At 35.4% G+C, this 18,754-nt stretch overlaps 1 protein-coding gene across 5 annotated transcripts in view; it reads right to left on the minus strand.

Moving 5' to 3' along the window:
• Positions 1–1,784: 1,784 nt before the first annotated feature.
• SPATA22 (spermatogenesis associated 22) overlaps positions 1,785–18,754 on the minus strand; it is a 32,818-nt gene continuing 15,848 nt past the window's right edge. For 4 of the 5 annotated variants that reach the window (XM_012652580.1, XM_012652577.1, XM_012652578.1 and 1 more), the window contains 4 exons: positions 9,719–10,061; positions 8,156–8,285; positions 5,258–5,355; positions 1,785–2,119 (listed from right to left, as the gene is read on the minus strand). In XM_012652580.1, the coding sequence (XP_012508034.1) occupies positions 1,928–2,119; positions 5,258–5,355; positions 8,156–8,285; positions 9,719–10,061 (763 nt within the window). In that variant the 3' untranslated portion in view covers positions 1,785–1,927. The remainder of the gene's footprint in view (positions 2,120–5,257; positions 5,356–8,155; positions 8,286–9,718; positions 10,062–18,754) is intronic. The other variant, XM_012652579.1, reaches the window with a different exon arrangement.

Consider the following 18,754-nt stretch of genomic DNA (forward strand, 5'->3'; position numbering starts at 1 on the left):
TTTTAGAAAGACTCTCTCACTACGACCTAAATCCCTGTAAACAGGCCCTAGGAGAGAGAAAAACTGTAATCAACAAGGATCAGACTTCTATGTCTGAACCACAGAAAATATACAGAAAGGACAGGAGTGAGAGGAAAGATGAACTCTCCCAGATCATATACAATTCTTCTCAGGCCAAGGTAGAAAAGGAAATCCAGATTTGCATCCCTTTGAATTACTTCTATCTCCTTACCTCTCTAGGAAAACCTAAATAACACCCAGACACCATCATTATCCCTACTACCCTCCATATATGTCAGATTACTCCTAGTGCCAGCATTTCCTTCCCCTGCAATTGATCACAAGATCATGATTGACATTTATAACTCCTTCTTCCACACCTATTCCATATTCCCTTTTTCATCACTTAAGCTAGATTCAACTTTCATTCCCTATGAGTCTGAATTCTCAGTATTATTGCCTTTATTGTGTTGCTATAGTAGTTTTCCATTAACTTTTACTAAGTGACACCTAAAAGAATCTCCTGCATATCAACCATGATCTTTCCTCACTGTGTAGAAAAACACAATTTTACGTTGTTACCTGGGATTGAATTACCTTAGGCAGCATAGTAACCCCCATTTTTTTCTATTGGTTCAATGACATAAAGAACCTAAAATTCCCAAATAGCAATCTCAGCTTTTCATAGAATGGAACTATTGAAGCATTCCTGGTAGAAGCATTCCTTCCTTGGGAATTATATCAGACACTTCTTGTGCACCACTTCAAACTCTTTCAGCCATTATCTCTTATTCCAGTTACAGCCACAGTAACCAGTTCACACAGATTGCAACCAGCTTCATACAAATTCAGTCTGACAGTATTACCTTGGGCCTGCTCCACTTGCTTCTTGTTCCTGCCATAGGGTTTCTCTGATTCCATGGAGTGGAATATCACAGAAAACCAGCTCAACACTCATACATACACAACCTGAAGTGCAAAGGAGCTAATGCCCTATATGTCAACCCTTAAATACAGGTGCTGGAAGCTGGTGAATACTCAAGAAGCCATCCTAGTATTGGGTCTCCCTTTTTCCCTATTCAACACCCCTCTATCTCTTACTTCTCCCCATGAGGTAAAATTCTCAAATAAAATACTTGCAAATAAGGCTTTGTTTCAGTCTCTGCATTGTGGGTAATCCAGGCTATGACAGAAAGTAAGATTAGTAAATCAGTGGAGCCCAAAACTGTGGGGGTGGGAAGCAAAAATTCTGGGAGTATGTTATTTGGTCTATAATGAGAGAAGTCAGCACTGCTACCACCACTTGATTCCCGGACTAATAAATCATGGCTATGGTAGAAACAGCACTATATATATGGGTTCCTGGTTCAAAACATATGACATACTCTGTAGGGGAGTACACCAACCTTTCTGGTACTCCTAATTTTTGTTATTTTGTGAACCGCTTGACCCCAGCACTTGCAACAGTGTTTGGCACAGAGTAGATTCTCCTTAAATATTTGAAGTAATTAAATTAACTGCACGGGCTAGCAGTTCCAGAACAATGCTTTATATCAGGACTGACAGCAGACACCCTTGTCTTGTTCCTTGTTGTGGGAACATGTCTAATATTTCCCCCTTAAGCCTGATGCCGGTTTGGGGACTAACTCAGATATATTATTAGCCCATATTAAAGAAACATCTATCTATTTCTATTTTATGGAGTGTTTTTATCTGAAGTGATTGTGGAGTTTTAGCAAATGCAACATTTTAATACAAATAGTAAAATTATTTCTCAAAAATTCTTTCCATGTTTAAAAGGATTTAAATAATTTTATTCAACAAGTGAAATACAGAAAAACAGTAGCTATAAAACTATGGAGACAGTAAATTGAGCAACAACGGAAAATGCTATAATTTATATTATTTAAACCTCCTTTATCACTACTTAAGTTTCATTCATTACGTTAGTATAATACTGCATCTCAACATCTGCAATTTTAACAAACGCTTGAAAAGTTTTTTGTTCAGAAACAGATGCTGGTCTGACAGAAACACATTTGAAAATGTTCTTTTTCTGGTCATAGTTTCCAACACACCTATGCACTCGGCCTCTAATCAGCCTTGGAAGTTCACGATCCTGTTTTTCAAAAAATAAATATCAAAAGATTATTTATTATGTCATCTGAATTTCAATTTTTTAAAACTAATAATATGATCAACTAAGTACATATCACTCTAAAATGCTATAATTCCCTCACCTGAGTCAGGGCCCCATTGCTGACAAGACTATGGCAGCTAGGCATATATGGGTACCCTATCACAAAGGAAAGACCCCTGGGCTTCTTACAAGCTAGCAAGTTGAGGCTTCTTAAAAGACTAATAAGACATTCCCAACATAATGGCACAAGTATTTTTATCAGATTGCCAGAGCTCTACTTTAAGTAGATGGCAGACTAGGTGATCCAAACCAACTCTCCAGCTAAGAACTAGAATATCTGGGTGAAATATTTTGTTAAAAATATCCTTGTAGGCATCAGAGAGATACCAAGACAGTGAGGAATTACAGAGATTCCATCTGGGAGAATACAGGAGTCCAGGATGGGGCCTGATTTGAGTGGTGCTTTCTCCCTGAGATATCTGTCAATTACAGAAAGGCAGTTGAGAGTGTAAGAAACTGAGCAGAGCTTTTGACAGACTCACAGAAGTGAGAAACAAAATATGGAGTCTCAGGCCCCCAAGGAAAAGAGATTCTAGTACCCACCCTCACCCCAACCTGAGGCTTAGGGTTGGGACCCAAAAGGGCTATGCCTTTGAGAGGACTAACAAACCAGCAAAAGACCAGTAATCTCTAAGTCCTCTCAATCATGAATAAAATTAAAGAATTCTGAAATTGCTTTCATTAAAAGGTCATAAAAAGCACTAATTATAAGGAGAAAGACTGATGACTGATAAAAGGACTATATTAAAATGAACTACTTCTGTTTATCAAAAGCCTCCATTAACAGTGAGAAAGCAAACCACAGAGTATGAGCATATATTTGCAATACACATAATGACAAAGAACTTGTACCCAGAATAGTTAAAAAAAACAAACTCCTACAAATCAATAAGAAAAAGACAATTCAATAGAAAAAAGAGCAAGAGGCCTGAATAGATTTTACAAAAGAAGATATCTAAACGGCCAATATATATGAAAAGGTATTCAATCTCATTATTCACCAGCAAACTATAGAGAAATAACACTAAACTTGTCCACCAGAATAACTGTAATAAAAAAGATTGACAATACTAAGTGTTGATAATAATGCAGAGAAACCAAACTCTCCTACACTACTGTGAGTATGTAAATTGATAGAACCCTTTGGAAAATTCTTTGTCAATAAGTACTGTATTAGAATATATGCATTCTCTATGATCCAGAAATTTTACTTCTAGGTATGTCTCAAACATAAATGCATGCATATACATAACAGACATATACAAGAATGTTCATAGAGCATTATGCATAATAGCAAAAAGCCTAGAAACAACCTAAAAGCCCACCAACAGTAATACAGAAAACTAAATTGTGGTGTATTCATACAACACAACATTATAAACACCAATATAAATGAGTCAACTATAGCTACATGCAACGATGTAAATGAATCTTACATTTTGTCAAGTGAAGGCAACCAGATATTTAAAAAAGACATACTGTATTATACTATTTATGTAAAGTTCAAAAACAGAATTAACTGATGACATTAAGAGTCAGGATGGTGGTTACTTTTAGGTAAAAGACAGGAGGGAGTGAATGGGAGGAGGCACAACGAGGTTTCAGGGATGAAGGCAATGTTCTATTTCTTAGCCTGGGTAACATTCACTTTGTGACTTCACAGAGCTGGTACAACTACGATTTTGCACTTTTCTGTACATGTTATAGTTCAATAACAAATTTTTTAAAAAAAAACTTAGACTATAGGAAAAATAATAAGCATTCAAGATATTATAGAAGTTAACATGACAATTCCTATTTCTGGATCACCTACTACACGTCATGTACTGCACATTCATGTTTTATCGTTTAATTCCCACACGAACCTTTCAAAGTAGGAATTTGTCTCCTCATTTTATAAATTAAAAAACCTGAAGTTCAGGTAGTTGAAACAGCTTACTTAGGTCATAAAGTTAATAAATGGTAAAGTAAACATTAGGTTCCAAGTCTGATTTCAAAATTGAGGTCCATTTGAAAATTAAGGCCAAACTCTTTCACAAAGTATGTAGATCTTATAAAGTCTACAGCCTCCTTCGAGATCTCAGCCTTCTTTGTCACTAAGCCTTCTCTCTTCCTTATTTCCCAACCCATGCTCTGCCTTCCCTCAATTTCAGAACCACTACCCTTACCCCCATCACTTACTCGCTCTACACTGTGGTAATATAAACTACTTGCAGTTCCCTGGACAAGTCAAGCTCTCTCTTAGCTTCATGTCTTTGCATATGCTGCTTCCTCACCTTACAATGCATTCTTCTCTCCCTTCCTAACACACTTTGGCTTAGTAGACTCTTACTAGTCCTTAAAGATCTAGGATAAGCTATGCTACTATCTTCTTTGAAAATCTTTCCCTGATCTGCCCCATCCTTCCTATCTACTTTTTTTTCCAGAGACAGGGTATCACTCTGTCACCCAGGCTGGAGTGCAGTGGCATGATCACAGCTCATTGTAACCTTGAACTCCTGGGCTCAAGTGATCCTCCCACCTCAGTCTTCCAAGTATTTAGAACTACAGGCGTGTGCCACCATGCCCACTTAATCTTTTTTATAATTTTTGTAGAGACGGGGGTCTTGCTATGTTGCCCAGTCTGGTATTGAACTCCCAGCTGCAAGAGATCAATCCTCCCACTTCAGCCTCCCAAAGTACTGGGATTACAGAAATGAGCCACCATGTTCAGCCTTATCTACTTCTGTAGCACCCTGCACATACCTACCTCCACTATCCCATTTATCAAACCACAGTGTAACACTTACGTATCTATCTTTCTACGTGAGATTATAAACTCTTTGGGAAAAAGAGCCATTTACCACTTATATTCCACTTTATATCCTTGCATGAAGCACAGTGCCTGGCATGTAGTAGGCTCTCTCTATTATTTAAACAAATAAGTAACTTTAGTATCAGAACTAAAATAAAAAAAAAATGTTGAAAGTACTAAATTGTTAACAGAATTTCTAACGCAATGGAATTTTTATGTTTAGTTGGCATAGGCTTTGCAAATAATACTATAAAAATACTCACAATTTCATAAAATACACAAGGCAGAGTATTTTTCCCATCTCTCATAAGAAAAGTCTTTGAATGACACGGGCCAGGTGTAACAGCTGAATCGAGAACAGCTACACAACATTGAAATAGGGGGAAAAAATCAATGTTGGTAAAATGCAACTAAAATTTAACAAAGAGAAGCTGATATTTAAACAACTTCCCACACTGATCTCTCATAGTTATATTTATACAGTAATAAAGAAGACATTTTAAGAAGGCAATATATTTCTGAAACAGTTTTATACTAAAGAAAACAAAATTTCTGGCCCTCTCCAAGTAGAGATTACACAGGTTACATGTTAAGTTCGTACAATTGACAATGGTCGGCCATCTGACACTTTTACCTTAGAATGTGTTCTGTAGAGTGGTTAAATACCCAGACCAGTTTAAAACACTATAATAATAAAATACACACATATAAAAAATATGCATCATAGTTTAATGAACAAAAACATTGAATTAGAATCAGAAGTCATGCATTCTAGTCCCAGGGTGTTCAACTTGCTAATATTTTGTGACTATGAGCAAATTGAGTTTTTAATTTATTTTATTATACATATTTAAGGTACACAGCATGATGTTTTGATATGAAATCATTACTACAGGTAAGGAAATTAACATATCCAACCATGATACTCATGGACATATAATTCATATACAGAGAGAATTTTTATATATAATAACTCTAAGTTATTCCTACGGACAAAGGACTAGATGATAGAAATATTCTTTTTGTTTAAATATGTGTCATACTCAAATATAAGCTAAAATAATAAAAACTGAATTACCATTTTATACACATTACATTAGCAAAAATTACAGTCTCATATCTGTCAGTGAAAATGTGAGGATAAAATAACTATAAACCACTCTAGAAAGCAATCTGTCAATATCTAATAAAATGGAAAACATACACCCCCTGCTTACCAGCAATTCCATTTCTAGGTATATACCCTAGTGAAACACTTATGTGTATATAAAAGAAGCCATGAACTAAGATAATTATTGCAATATTGCTTGTTAAAAAAAAGAACCTAATGGCCAGCAAACATATAAAAAAGTGCTCAACATCTCTAATCAGGGAAATGCAAATCAAAATTACAATGAGATATCACCTAACTCCAGTGAGAATGGCCCTTATCAAAAAGTTCCAAAACAACAAATGCTGGTGTGGATGTGGAGAGACTGGAATACTCTTACACTGCCGGTGGGACTGCAAATTAGTACAACACCTGTGGAAAGTAATTTGGAGATACCTCAAAGAGCTAAAAATAGAAATACCATTTGATCCAGCAATCCCACTACTAGGCAACTATCTAAAGGAAAAATAGGCATTCTGCAATAAAGACATCTGCACTCAAATGTTTATGGCAGCACAATTCACAATTGCAAGGATGTGGAGGCAACCCAAGTGCCCATCAATACATGAGTGAATTAATAAAATGTGTTATATGTATACCATGGAATATTACTCAACTACAAAAAACAATGGTGATCTAGCACCTCTCATGTTATCCTGGATAGAGATTGAGCCCATCCTCCGAAGTGAGGTATCACAAGGAGGGAAAAACATGCACCACATGTACTTGCCATCAAACTGGTACTAACTGACCAACACTAAGGTGTTCACATGGTAGTAATACTCATTGGGTGCTGGTGGTGGGCAGGGGACGGGTAAACCCACAACTAATGGAAGCGGAACACACTGTATGGGGGAGGGACATGCTTGTAGCTCTGGCTTGGGTGGTGTAAACGCATTACATGTAACCAAAACGTTTGTACCCCGATAATATCCTGAATAAATAAATAAAAAAAGAACCTGAAACAACTCTAATGTTACTAATAGGGATATGAATATATAAATTATGATATATTCCCAAAATAAATAATATACAGCCGTGAAAATTAAGTAGATCTGCATCAATCACCATTGCTAAATCTCAGAAACATAATTTTCACTAGGTGAAAATGCAAGCTATATATTTATGAAACACATAAAACCATCATATATAATTTATATATATAAATTTATGGAATCAGATGTATATTACAAAGTTATAAAAGCATGGACAGGAAAGATACTATTAATACAATGGTTATCTCTAGAAAAGTTATCTCTAAAGTAGATGGGGACTTCAAATATATCTACGATGTGAGTATGTGGATATTTATTATATTTTCTATATGTTTTGATTATTTAATAATTTAGATTATATTAAATATTATTTATTTTAAACGATGGAAAGAAATAAGCATTGAATCTCTACTTCTTACTTATAGAAGTGAGAGCTTCTCCACTCCTCTTCACTCTAGGTAAAATCAAATTCTGGAAACATTCTACAAAACTCTTCTCCTCCCCTTTCGAATATTAATTTAGAAAACAGATTAACTGTAGGGTATTTACTCATATTAGTAAAGATTCTTAATAAATGTTCTTTCAGAGTATTTAAGATGTGATTTAAGTTACATACAAAATTACAACTGGATTTAGTGTAATATAGTAGAACATTAGACTGAAAATAAGGAGAACTGGATTCTAGATCTACTTCTGCTGCTAACTAGCTTTGTGATTTCGGTCAAGTCTATTTTTATTATTTGCTCCATTTTCTCACTTACCTCAGGGGTTGGGTTAGATTACTTGTAAGAGTCTTTCCAATTTTAACATTATGAATCAGGAAAATACTATCATAAATAACCTAATACTTCACGCCAGTCGAAGACAAACCAAAGAACTGAAGGAAATTCTAATAAATCACAATCTGCTTTTGCAAAACTTTATTTTTTTTATTTTTTCCTAGATATTCCTATTGACATTAAACCTATTATCCAAACAGTATTTCTGAAGTATTTTTGAAGTAGTATTATACCTACCTAATAATTCAAAAAGAAGTACAGTTTTCTGTGCATGTTCACGCCAATACTTCATACTTTCAATAACTGCAGAAATAATTCTTAAAGAATTATCTTTTTCCTTAAACTGTAACTGAAAAAATGAGGCTCCCTTTTGAAGAAATAAAAGTTGGCATTAGAAAAATCTTTCATTTTTTCACCTACTTTTTTATCTTCTACATAAAGATTCTAGATCCTTATAATAGACAAATGTGTAAAAAGAACTATTAAAAATTTTAGTACGGTTACTTCCCTACATTAAAGCCATCACTAGTACATTATAGGAGGAGAAACCAGAAGAAACCAGAAACCACTTGAAGACAATTAACCAAGAAGAGAATTATTCATATGGGTATTCATTCACTTATTTGTTTGTTCATTCACTGAATATTTTTAAAGCAGCATGTGCCATATCCTGTGAGAAACACAGGTAAGACAATTCCTTTCCTTGAATAAACTCACACTGTAGGGGAGGAGCCAGACTCATTCATTTGTTCGTTCATTTCAGGCACCTACTATGTGCCAAACATAGCTATTGAGGAAACAACAGTGAACAAAATAGGCAAGATATCTGCCCTCACAGATTTTACAGTCCAATGGGGGCTTCACAAAATAATATATATATAAAAAATAGAATGTCAGGAATTGATAAATTCATGCATTAAAAAAAACACAAGGTAAAAGGAGAAAGAGAGACTGGAGTTATTATTTTAAATGGGTTGTTGAGTGAGGATAGCAGGAACAGCAAGTATAAAGGCCCTGAGACTGAAATGTGCTTGTCATTTTTGAAGGTCAACTAAGAATACAGTGTGTTAAGAATCTAATTTTCAAGGATAGGGGGACACTTTCCTTTGTGACAGTGAGGGCTGTGAAGAACACCTGATGGGCTATTTTGTTCAAAATACAATTACATTCCTCCCTCCTCCCCATCCTAACCAAGATTCTAATATGCCTCCTGTTGAGGATTATGGCCATAGTGAGCCATTGTTACTAAGATGACTGTATCATATCATTCTTGTGTACAAGGAAACATAAGGTTGAGAACCACTGTAAAACATGATGCATTTGTCATATTTCCAAAAGGAAAAAAAAACAGAATTTATCTTGATGGCTTTTTCAGACATATGGGCAGAACAAACATAGGGTACTTAAGCATGCCAAAACTAACAACAGTAAGAAGCTGTTACCATTCCTAGGCTGAAAGGTCAAGGGGAGGAAATAAAAGTATCAAGCCTGTAAAAGCTGTACTCATGGAGGGGCTATGTCATGCAGGGACACAGCCTCTGCTAGTGACAAAACATTTAAGGAGGGAGAGAATACAGAAAACCCAACCTGTCCTCCCACCCTTTGATGTCCAACCAGTGACTCCCATTGACTGATCTCTAGCAGAAGCCAGCAAGTAGGAATCCCAGGATGATGCACTACATAAGACGATTCAGCCTTCCACAACACAGGGAAGGACAGGTGAAGAATCTATTGGCTCAGGAAATAAGGGAGGAGACATAAAAAATAACCAGCGCATGTAATATATATTAAAACATTTACCTTCAGAGTGTTTTCTTCTGGAATATCATCCAACATTTTTTTCTTAAGTTTATTTTGTTGAAAATTGGGCTTAAATGCCTGTATAGCACTGTTTTTGTTTAGACCTCTCATTGTGGAGCCAGATATTTTTGATGAATGTGCTTGTCTGAGGACCTCAGTTTCTCTGTGGTGAGATAGGTTAGGAGGTTCAGATATTCTTAATTGTTTCTGTTGTTGAGCTCCCAGACTCATTGGACGAGAATTTCTTCCACCATTTGCAACTAGGTTTGTTCTTTGACATTGAGGCCTAAAGTCATTTTTATCCCAAGTTTTCAAGCTGGTATTTTTGTTGCCATCTTTGTAGCTGTAATAGCATAAAAAATAGTGTTTGTTTCTATATACTTTTTCTTAATTAAAAAGAACAATTAGTAATGGAAATTTTCATTTATATGGTAATTTATGGTGTAGACACTGCTTTGTAACTACTAACTAGTTAGAAATTCCAAAATATATCACAAAAATCCTACAATATATTATTACCTCTCTTTCCAGGTGAGGAGACTGAGCCTTAGTGAGGAAGTAACTTGCCCAAAGTCATAGAGCAAATTAGTGACAAGTCTAGAACCCAGAAAATGCTAGTTTCCCAACTCAGAGTCCAGTGCTGCAAAGTATATTTTTAAACATTATCAGCCTTCGTGTGACAGTGGCTGTATCCAAGTGGTAAGATTTTGAGGATGTTTGCTTACTCCTTTTAGATTTATTTAAATTTTCTACAATGTAAAATTTTTAAAAGTTAAATTATGGTTTGTCAGTAATTTTAAATAACAAGGAGAATAAATACAGGCAGGGTAGATAGCTATTTGATTAGAAATTTTGTGCTTTTATTATGTAGCTTAAAAGCCCTACTAATGAATTCGTTACTAGCAACATTAATCTAAGTATGTCATATGAGCCGACCAGAACATGATGTTAATGAGGCCAAAATCAAAAACATAATTTCTGAGCAGGCTAGCTAGAGTTTCATAGCAAAAAATTAGTCCAAGTCACAAATTCTCAATTCTCAATTTTCCTAGAAAATCACACATATCACAAGAGGACAATCAATACAGTCCACCCCCTGTTTACGGAAACAATCCAAAAAGAGATCTAGGTTCACTAGTGACTAGGAACAAATCTAAGTTTTATGGGGCCTACCGATTATATAATGTGAGGAGACCTGTTAAGGAAATTAGGTACAAAATTAGGTATCAAACTAGTGAGAAAAGAAATCACAATTATAAAATTTTAAGTTGTAGTATTATTAGAATTATTATTAAACTGTCTGATTCACCTCTACAAAACTTTTTCCTATATCACTGATTGCCTCTTCATATAACGATTTTTTCATTTTTTATTTTTATTTTTTTAGAGATGGGATTTCACTATGTTATCCAGGCTAGCCTCAAACTCCTGGGCTGAAGTGATCTTCCCACCTCAACCTCCCGAATAGCTGGGACTAGAGGTGCATGCCACCACACCTAACAATATTGTAATTGTATTTTCAATAAAGAGAACAGAAACACAATTTTGTCTTTCCTCTCTCATGGCTATAGAAATTACTTGTATTACTTATGATCTAGAAAAACTTCTCTAAACTTTACAGCTCCTTATTGGTAACAGCACATCTGAAACTTCCTTAAATATTTTTACTCAGAAGGTATTAGTACCCTGAGGACTAGCCCTGAAGAATGACAGTGCTTTGATCTCACTGGGTGTGTCCCCCCTACAGATGCACCTCAGAAGCCAATCACACTTGGCCAGGTTCTCAACACCCAACCAGACCATGAAAACCTAAGTTGTAGTGGCTCCTGAGTAGGGCAGGGAGAGTATTTCCCTCCAATCCTTCAACTCGAGGACAAAGATAGGTTCAGACGTTCAGCAAGGTCCCTAAAAGCAAGCAGTTACTGGAACCAGATGGATGTGAAGTTAGAACGGGTCACCCATCAACCAGGCCTGCAGCCCCAAGGCGATCACCAGGATATAGTGGGTGACCCCAGGGTAAGTCAGAACTTCACAAGACCTACACTCTGTTCAAGTTGCTGCTTTCTTCTCTGGCTCATTGATGAAGCCGTGACTCTGAAGGGGACAATGCAAACGAGTGCCATGAGGCTTAAGCATCATTAATTTCATGGTGAATTCTCCTCTGCTAATGAAAACTCCCAGACTTTACCTGTCTGATTAGATTATATTCAATTACTCACAGTTCATAGCAGTAGGAAAACAAGTAATATCTCCTTCAGTTGCCATAAAATATCATGAAGAATCAATCAAAAATTGATGTATGGGTACCCTTTTTTAGAAATAACATTTTTAAAATTTATACTGTAACCTTTATAATACCTATTGTTATAACATTCTTTAAGAGAATAAAAAAGTAACATGCAAAAATTGTAAAACCCTGAAAACTATTGGACATAACCAACTATGGGAGTAGTGAGACTATAAAGACCTTGGAGAGAAGTTAGAAAAATAGCCTTCCCTAGAAAAGCCAGAACATCTAAAACATGGGAAGCTGTCGGAATGGAGATGCACACTGACACAAAATAGAAGACAACATGGTAATTACAAGAAAGAAACTAAAATTCTCTTCTCCCTCATTAAATGCCTGTGGGGACATGGGAACCTCTGGTTTAAGAGTATTTAAGCTAAGGCTGTCCAGAAATTACCAAGGAGCTTAAAGATATTAATAGATTATAACTACAAAAAATGCTAAAGGGAGTTCTTCAAATTGAAACAAAGAGATGCTAAACGGCAAAACAAGAGTGTAAGAAAGTAAGAAATTCATTGGCAAAGGTAAATATAAAGATAAAAACAATACTGTATTAGTGGTGGGTAAATCACTTTTATGTATAAAAGCTAAAAGACAAAGGCATTAAAAATAACAATTATGGTAAGGGGTATACAATATAAACAGATGTAAATTGTGACAACAATAGCATACAATGTGGAGAAAGGAAAAGTGAAAGTGTAGAGTTCTTATATTCAAGTGAAGTAAAGTTATTATCAGCTTAAAACAGATTGATATGACAATAAGATATTGTGTGAAGCCCCATGGTAACCACAAAGAAAATACCTATAGAAGTTACTAAGAGAGAGAGAGAGAGGCAGAGAGAGAGAAAGAATGGAGACAAACTTTGTATTAATAATTTAAAAAACAACAAAACACAAAGGAAGACAGCAAGAAAGAAAAATAGGGACAAAAGAATTACAAGAGAAACAGAAAACAGTTAACAAAATGGCAGTAGTAAATCCTTTCCTATCAATAATTACTTTAAATGTAAATGGTTTAAACCCCCTAGTCAAAATATAGGCTATCTCGGAGATATTGCACATTCAGTTCCACTGCAATAAAGCAAATATTGCAATAAAGTGAGTCACATGAATTTTTTGGTTTCCCAGTGCAACAGCATTGCGTATTTTAAAAATGTACATATCTTAATTTAAAAATACTTTATTGCTAAAAATGCTAATCATCATCTGAGTTTTCAATGAATCATAATGTTTTTGCCGGTGGAGGATCTTGCCTCAATATTGATGGCTGCCGACTCATCAGCGTGGCGGTTGCTGAAGATTGGGGTGGCTGTGGCAATTTCTTCAAATCAGACAACAATGAAGTTTGCCACATCAATCTCTTAAAAAAGATTTCTGTGTACCATGTGATGCTTTTTGATAGCATTTTACCCACAGCAGAACTTTCAAAATGGGAGTCAATCTTGTCAAACTCTGCCACCACATTATCAACTAAGTTTACATAATATTCTAAATTCTTTGTTGTCATTTCAACAACGTTCACAGCATCTTCACCAGGAATAGATTCCATCTTAAGAAACCACTTTCCTTGCTCATCCATAAAAAGGAACTCCTCATCCATTCAAGTATGATCATGAGATTGCAGCAATTTAGTCACATCTACAAGCTAAATTTCTAATTCTAGTTTCTTTACTATTTTCACCACATCTACAGAGACTTCCTCCATTGAAGTCTTGAACTTCTCAAAGTCATCCATTAGGGTTGGAATCAACTTCTTCCAAACTCCTATTAATGACATCAAGAATGGTGAATCCTTTCCAGAGGTTTTCAATTGACTTTGCCAAGATCCATCAAAGGAATCACTATCTATGCCAGCTATAGGCTTATGTATTTCTTAAATAACAAAACTTGAAAGTCAAAATGACTCCATGATGTATAGGCTGCAGAATGAATGTTGTGTTAGTAGGCATTAAAACAACATTAATCTCCTTGTATATCTCCATCAGAGCTCTTGAGTACCTAGGTACATTGGCAATGAGCAATAATATTATAAAAGGAATCTGTATTCCGAGCAGTAAGTGTCAACAATGGGCTTAAAATATTCAGTAAACAAGCTTTAAACAGATGTGCTATCATCCAGGCTTTATTGTTTCATTTATCAAACACAGACAGAGTAGATTTAGCATACTTCTTAAGGTCCCTAGGATTTTTGAAATGGTAAATGAGCACTGGCTTCAACTTAAAGTCACAAGTTGCATTAGCCCCTAACAAGAGAGTCAGCCTGTCCTTTGAAGCCAAGCACTGACTTCTTTCTATCTATGAAAGTCCTAGATTGCATCTCCTTACAATAGAAGGCTGTTTTGCCTACACTGAAAATCTATTATTTAGTGTAGACATCTTCATCAATGATCTTAACTATATCTTCAGGATAACATGCTGCAACTACTACATCAGCACTTGCTACTTCACTTTGCACTTCTATTTTATGAAAATGGCTTCTTTCCTTAAACTTCATGAATAAACCTCTACTAGCTTCAAACATTTCTTCTGCAGTTTTCTCACCTCTCTCAGCATTCACAGAATTGAAGAGAGTTGGGGCTTTGCTCTGGATCAGGCTTTGGCTTAAGGGAATATTGTAGTTGGTTTGATCTTCTATTCAGACCACTATAACTTTCTCCATATCAGCAATAAGGCTGTTTCACTTTCTTACCATTTCTGTGTTCACTGGAGTAGCGCTTTTAATTTTCTTCAAGAACTTTTCCTTTGTATTCACAACTTGGCTAACTGTCTAGCACAAGAGGCCGAACTTTTGGCCTATCTTGGCTTTCAACATGCCTTCCTCACTAAGCTTGACATTTCTAGTTTTTAATTTAAAGTCAGAGAAGTGCAACTCTTCCTTTTACTTGAACACTTAGAGGCCACTGTAGGGTTATTAATTAGCCTAATTTTAATGTTGTTGTGTCTTAGGGAATAAGTAGGCCTGAAGAGAGGGAGAAAGACAGTGAAATGGCTGGTCAGTGGAATAGTCAGAACACACACAACATTTATCAATTAAAGTTGCCATCTCTTATGGGCATGGTTTGTGGTGCCCCAAAACTCACAATAGTAACGTCAAAGATCACTGACCACAGACCTACATAACAGATGTAATAATAATGAAAAAGTCTGAAATATTGCAAGAATTACCAAAATGGGACACAGAGACATGAAATGAGCACATGCTATTGGAAAAGTGGCACCGATAGATGTGTTCAAGGTTATCATAAACCGTTAGTTTGTAAAAAAGGCAAAATCTGTGAAGTGTAGTAAAGGAAGGTACAATAAAACAAGGTATGCCTGTATATAGAGTAGCTGAGTGTATTAAAGACCAAGATCCAACTATATGCTGTATATAATAAACTCACTTTAAATTCAAATTAACTTTAAAAAGACACTCATAGACTGAAAGTGAAGGGATGTAAAAAGATACTTCATGCAAATGGCAACAAAAAAAACAGGGTGGCTAAATTTAGGTCAGATGAAATAGATTTTAAGTCAAAAATGGTCTCTAACAACAAAGGTCATTATATAATGATGAAAGAGTAAATTTAATAGGAAGATACAATAATTCTTAATATATATGCATCCATCAGAACACTTAAGAATATAAACCAAATATTGACAGATCCTAAAAGGAGAAATTGACAGTATGCAATAGGAGGAAACTTCAATACTTCACTTTTAATATGGATAAACATCCAGACAGAAAATCAATAAACAGTGGACTTGAACACTATAGATCAAATGGACCCAAAGCACACATACAGAAGTTGGTACCCAACAGCAGAAGACTACGCATTCTTCTCAAGCACACGTGAAACATTCTCCAGGATAGACCACATGCTAGGTCACAAAATCAAACTTAGCAAATTTAAAAAGATCGAAGTCATACCAGGTATCTTTTCTGACCACAATGACATAAAACTAGAAATCAATAACACCTAGAAATTTGGAAAATTCACAAATACGTGAAAACTAAACACCACACTCTTGAACAACTACTGGATCAAGGAGGGAATAAAATAGAAATTTAAGAAAATCTTGAGACAAATGAAAACAAAACACAGCATATCAAAACTTATGGGAAAATAAAAGCAGTACTAAGGGAACTTTATAGCAATAAATGCCTCTATTAAATAAAAAGAAAGATTTCAAATAAACATCCTAACTTTACACCTAAAGGAAGTAGAAAAAGAAGAACAAACTAAGCCCAAAGTAAGCAGAAGGAAAAAAATGAAATTAAAGCAGAAATAAATAGAGAGTAAAAAAAAAAATCAGCAAAACTAAGAGCTGATTTTTTTGAAAGATAAAACTGGCAAACCCTTACCTAGACTGAGAAAAGAAAAGAGAAGGCTCAAATAAATAAATTGGACCTGATCAAATTAAAAAGCTTCTGCACAGCCAAAGAAGCTATCAGAGAGCAAACAGACAACCTACAGAATGGGAGAAAATATTCACATGCTACACATCCAATAAAGGGCTGATAACTAGAATCTATTTAGAACTCAGGAAAACCAGCAAGAAAAAAATCAAACAACCATATCAAAAAGTGGGCAAAGGACATGAACAGAAACTTTTCGAAAGAAGACAGAATAATGGCCAAGAAACATAGGAAAAAATGTTCAACATCTCTAATCATCAGGGAAATGCAAATCAAAACCACAATGAGATATCACTTATCTCCAGTAAGAATGGCCTTTATCAAAAAGTCCCAAAACAATAAATGTTAGTATGGATGTGGAGAGATAGAAACACTCATACACTGCTGGTGGGACTGCAAGCTAGTGCAACCTCTGTGGAAATCAATATGGAGATAGCTCAAAGAGATACAAGTAGATCTACCATTTGATCCAGCAATTCCATTACTGGGCACCTACCCAAAAGAACAAAAGACATTCTATAAAAAAGACATCTGCACTCGAATGTTTATAGCAGCACAATTCACAATTGCAAAGATGTGGAAACAACCCAAGTGCCCATCAATACGTGAGTGGATTAATAAAATGTGGTATATGTATACCAAGGAGTACTATCCAGCCACAAAAAACAATGGTGATATAGCACCTCCTGTATTATCCTGGATAGAGCTGGAACACATTCTACTAAGTGAAGTATCCCAAGAATGGAAAAATAAGCGCCACATGTACTCACCATCAAATTGGTTTTAACTGATCAACACCTAAGTGCACATATAGGAATAACATTCATCGGGCGTTGGGCAGATGGTAGGGGGGATGAGGGAATGGGTATATTCATACCTAAAGAGTGCAATGAGCACCATCTGGGAGATGGACACCCTTGAAGCTCTGACTCAGGGAGGAAAGAGAGGGCAAGGGCAATATACATAATCTAAACATTTGTACCCCCATAATATGCTGAAATAAAAAAAATAAAAATATCACATACATATGACAAAAAATAAAATGAAAAATGAAAGAGGAGACATTACGATGGATTTTTCAGAAATAAAAAGGATCATAAGGGACTATTATGATAATTACATGGCAACAAATTCAATAATGCAGAAGAAATGGATAACTATTAATACCTAGAAACACACAACCTACAAGATTGAATCAAGAAGATATAGAAAACCAAATAGAACAATAACAAAGAGATTGAAGCAGTAATCAAAAACCTTCACAGGCCAGGACCAGGTGACATCACAGGTGAATTCTATCAAACATTCAAAGAGGAATTAATACCAATCCTTTTTAAACCTTTTCAAAAAACAGAAGAGGAGGGAACACTTCCAAATTCATTTTATGACAGCAGCATCACCCTGATACCAAAGCCAGACCAAGACACTGCCAGAAAACTACAGCTCAATGAGCACAGATGCAAAAATCCTCAACAAAATACTAGCGAACCAAATTCAACAGCACATCAGAGATTATACACCACGACCAAGTGGGATTTATCCCTGGGATGCAAGGTTGGCTGAACATATGCAAATAAATCAATGTGATACACCACAGTATCAGAATGAAAGATAAAAATAGATGCAAAAAAGCATCTGATGAAGTTCAAAATCTATTCATTTTACTCTCAACAAAATGAGTACAGAAGGAACATACTCCAACACACTAAAGGGCATTTATGAAAAGCCCACACCTAACACCATAATGGGGAAAAACTGAAAGCTTTTCCTCTAAGATCCAGTACAAAGCAAGGATGTTCACTTTCACCACTTCAATGCAAACTTAGTACAGGTTGAACATCCCAAATCTCAAAATCTAAAATCCAGAATGTTCTGAAATCTGAAACTTTTTGAGCACTGACATGATGCTCAAAGGAAATGCTCATTTCAGATTTCAGATTTTTGGATTCAGGATGCTCAACAAGTATGTATTCTGCAAATACTCCAAAGTCCCAAAAACTCCACAACACTTCTGGTCCCAAGCATCTCAGACAGGGATACTTAACCTGTACTGGAAGTCCTAGCCAAAGCAATTAGACAAGAAAAAGAAATAAAAGGCATGCAAATCAGAGAACATAAATCAAAACCATCTCTGTTTACAGATAACAATTCTATATGTAGAGAACCCCAAAGACTCCATAAAAAAACTGTTAGAAGTAACAAATTTAGAAAAGTTGCCGGATACAAAATCAACATACAAAAATCAATAGTGTTTCTTTACACCAACAAAAAAACTATCCCAAAAAGAAATCAAGAGCACTATTCCATTCACAATAGCATCTATAAGAATAAAATACTTAGGAATAAAT

The sequence above is a fragment of the Propithecus coquereli genome, unplaced genomic scaffold, assembly GCF_000956105.1.
Source record: "Propithecus coquereli isolate 6110/MARCELLA unplaced genomic scaffold, Pcoq_1.0 Scaffold390, whole genome shotgun sequence".
Classification (NCBI taxonomy): Eukaryota; Metazoa; Chordata; class Mammalia; order Primates; family Indriidae; genus Propithecus; species Propithecus coquereli.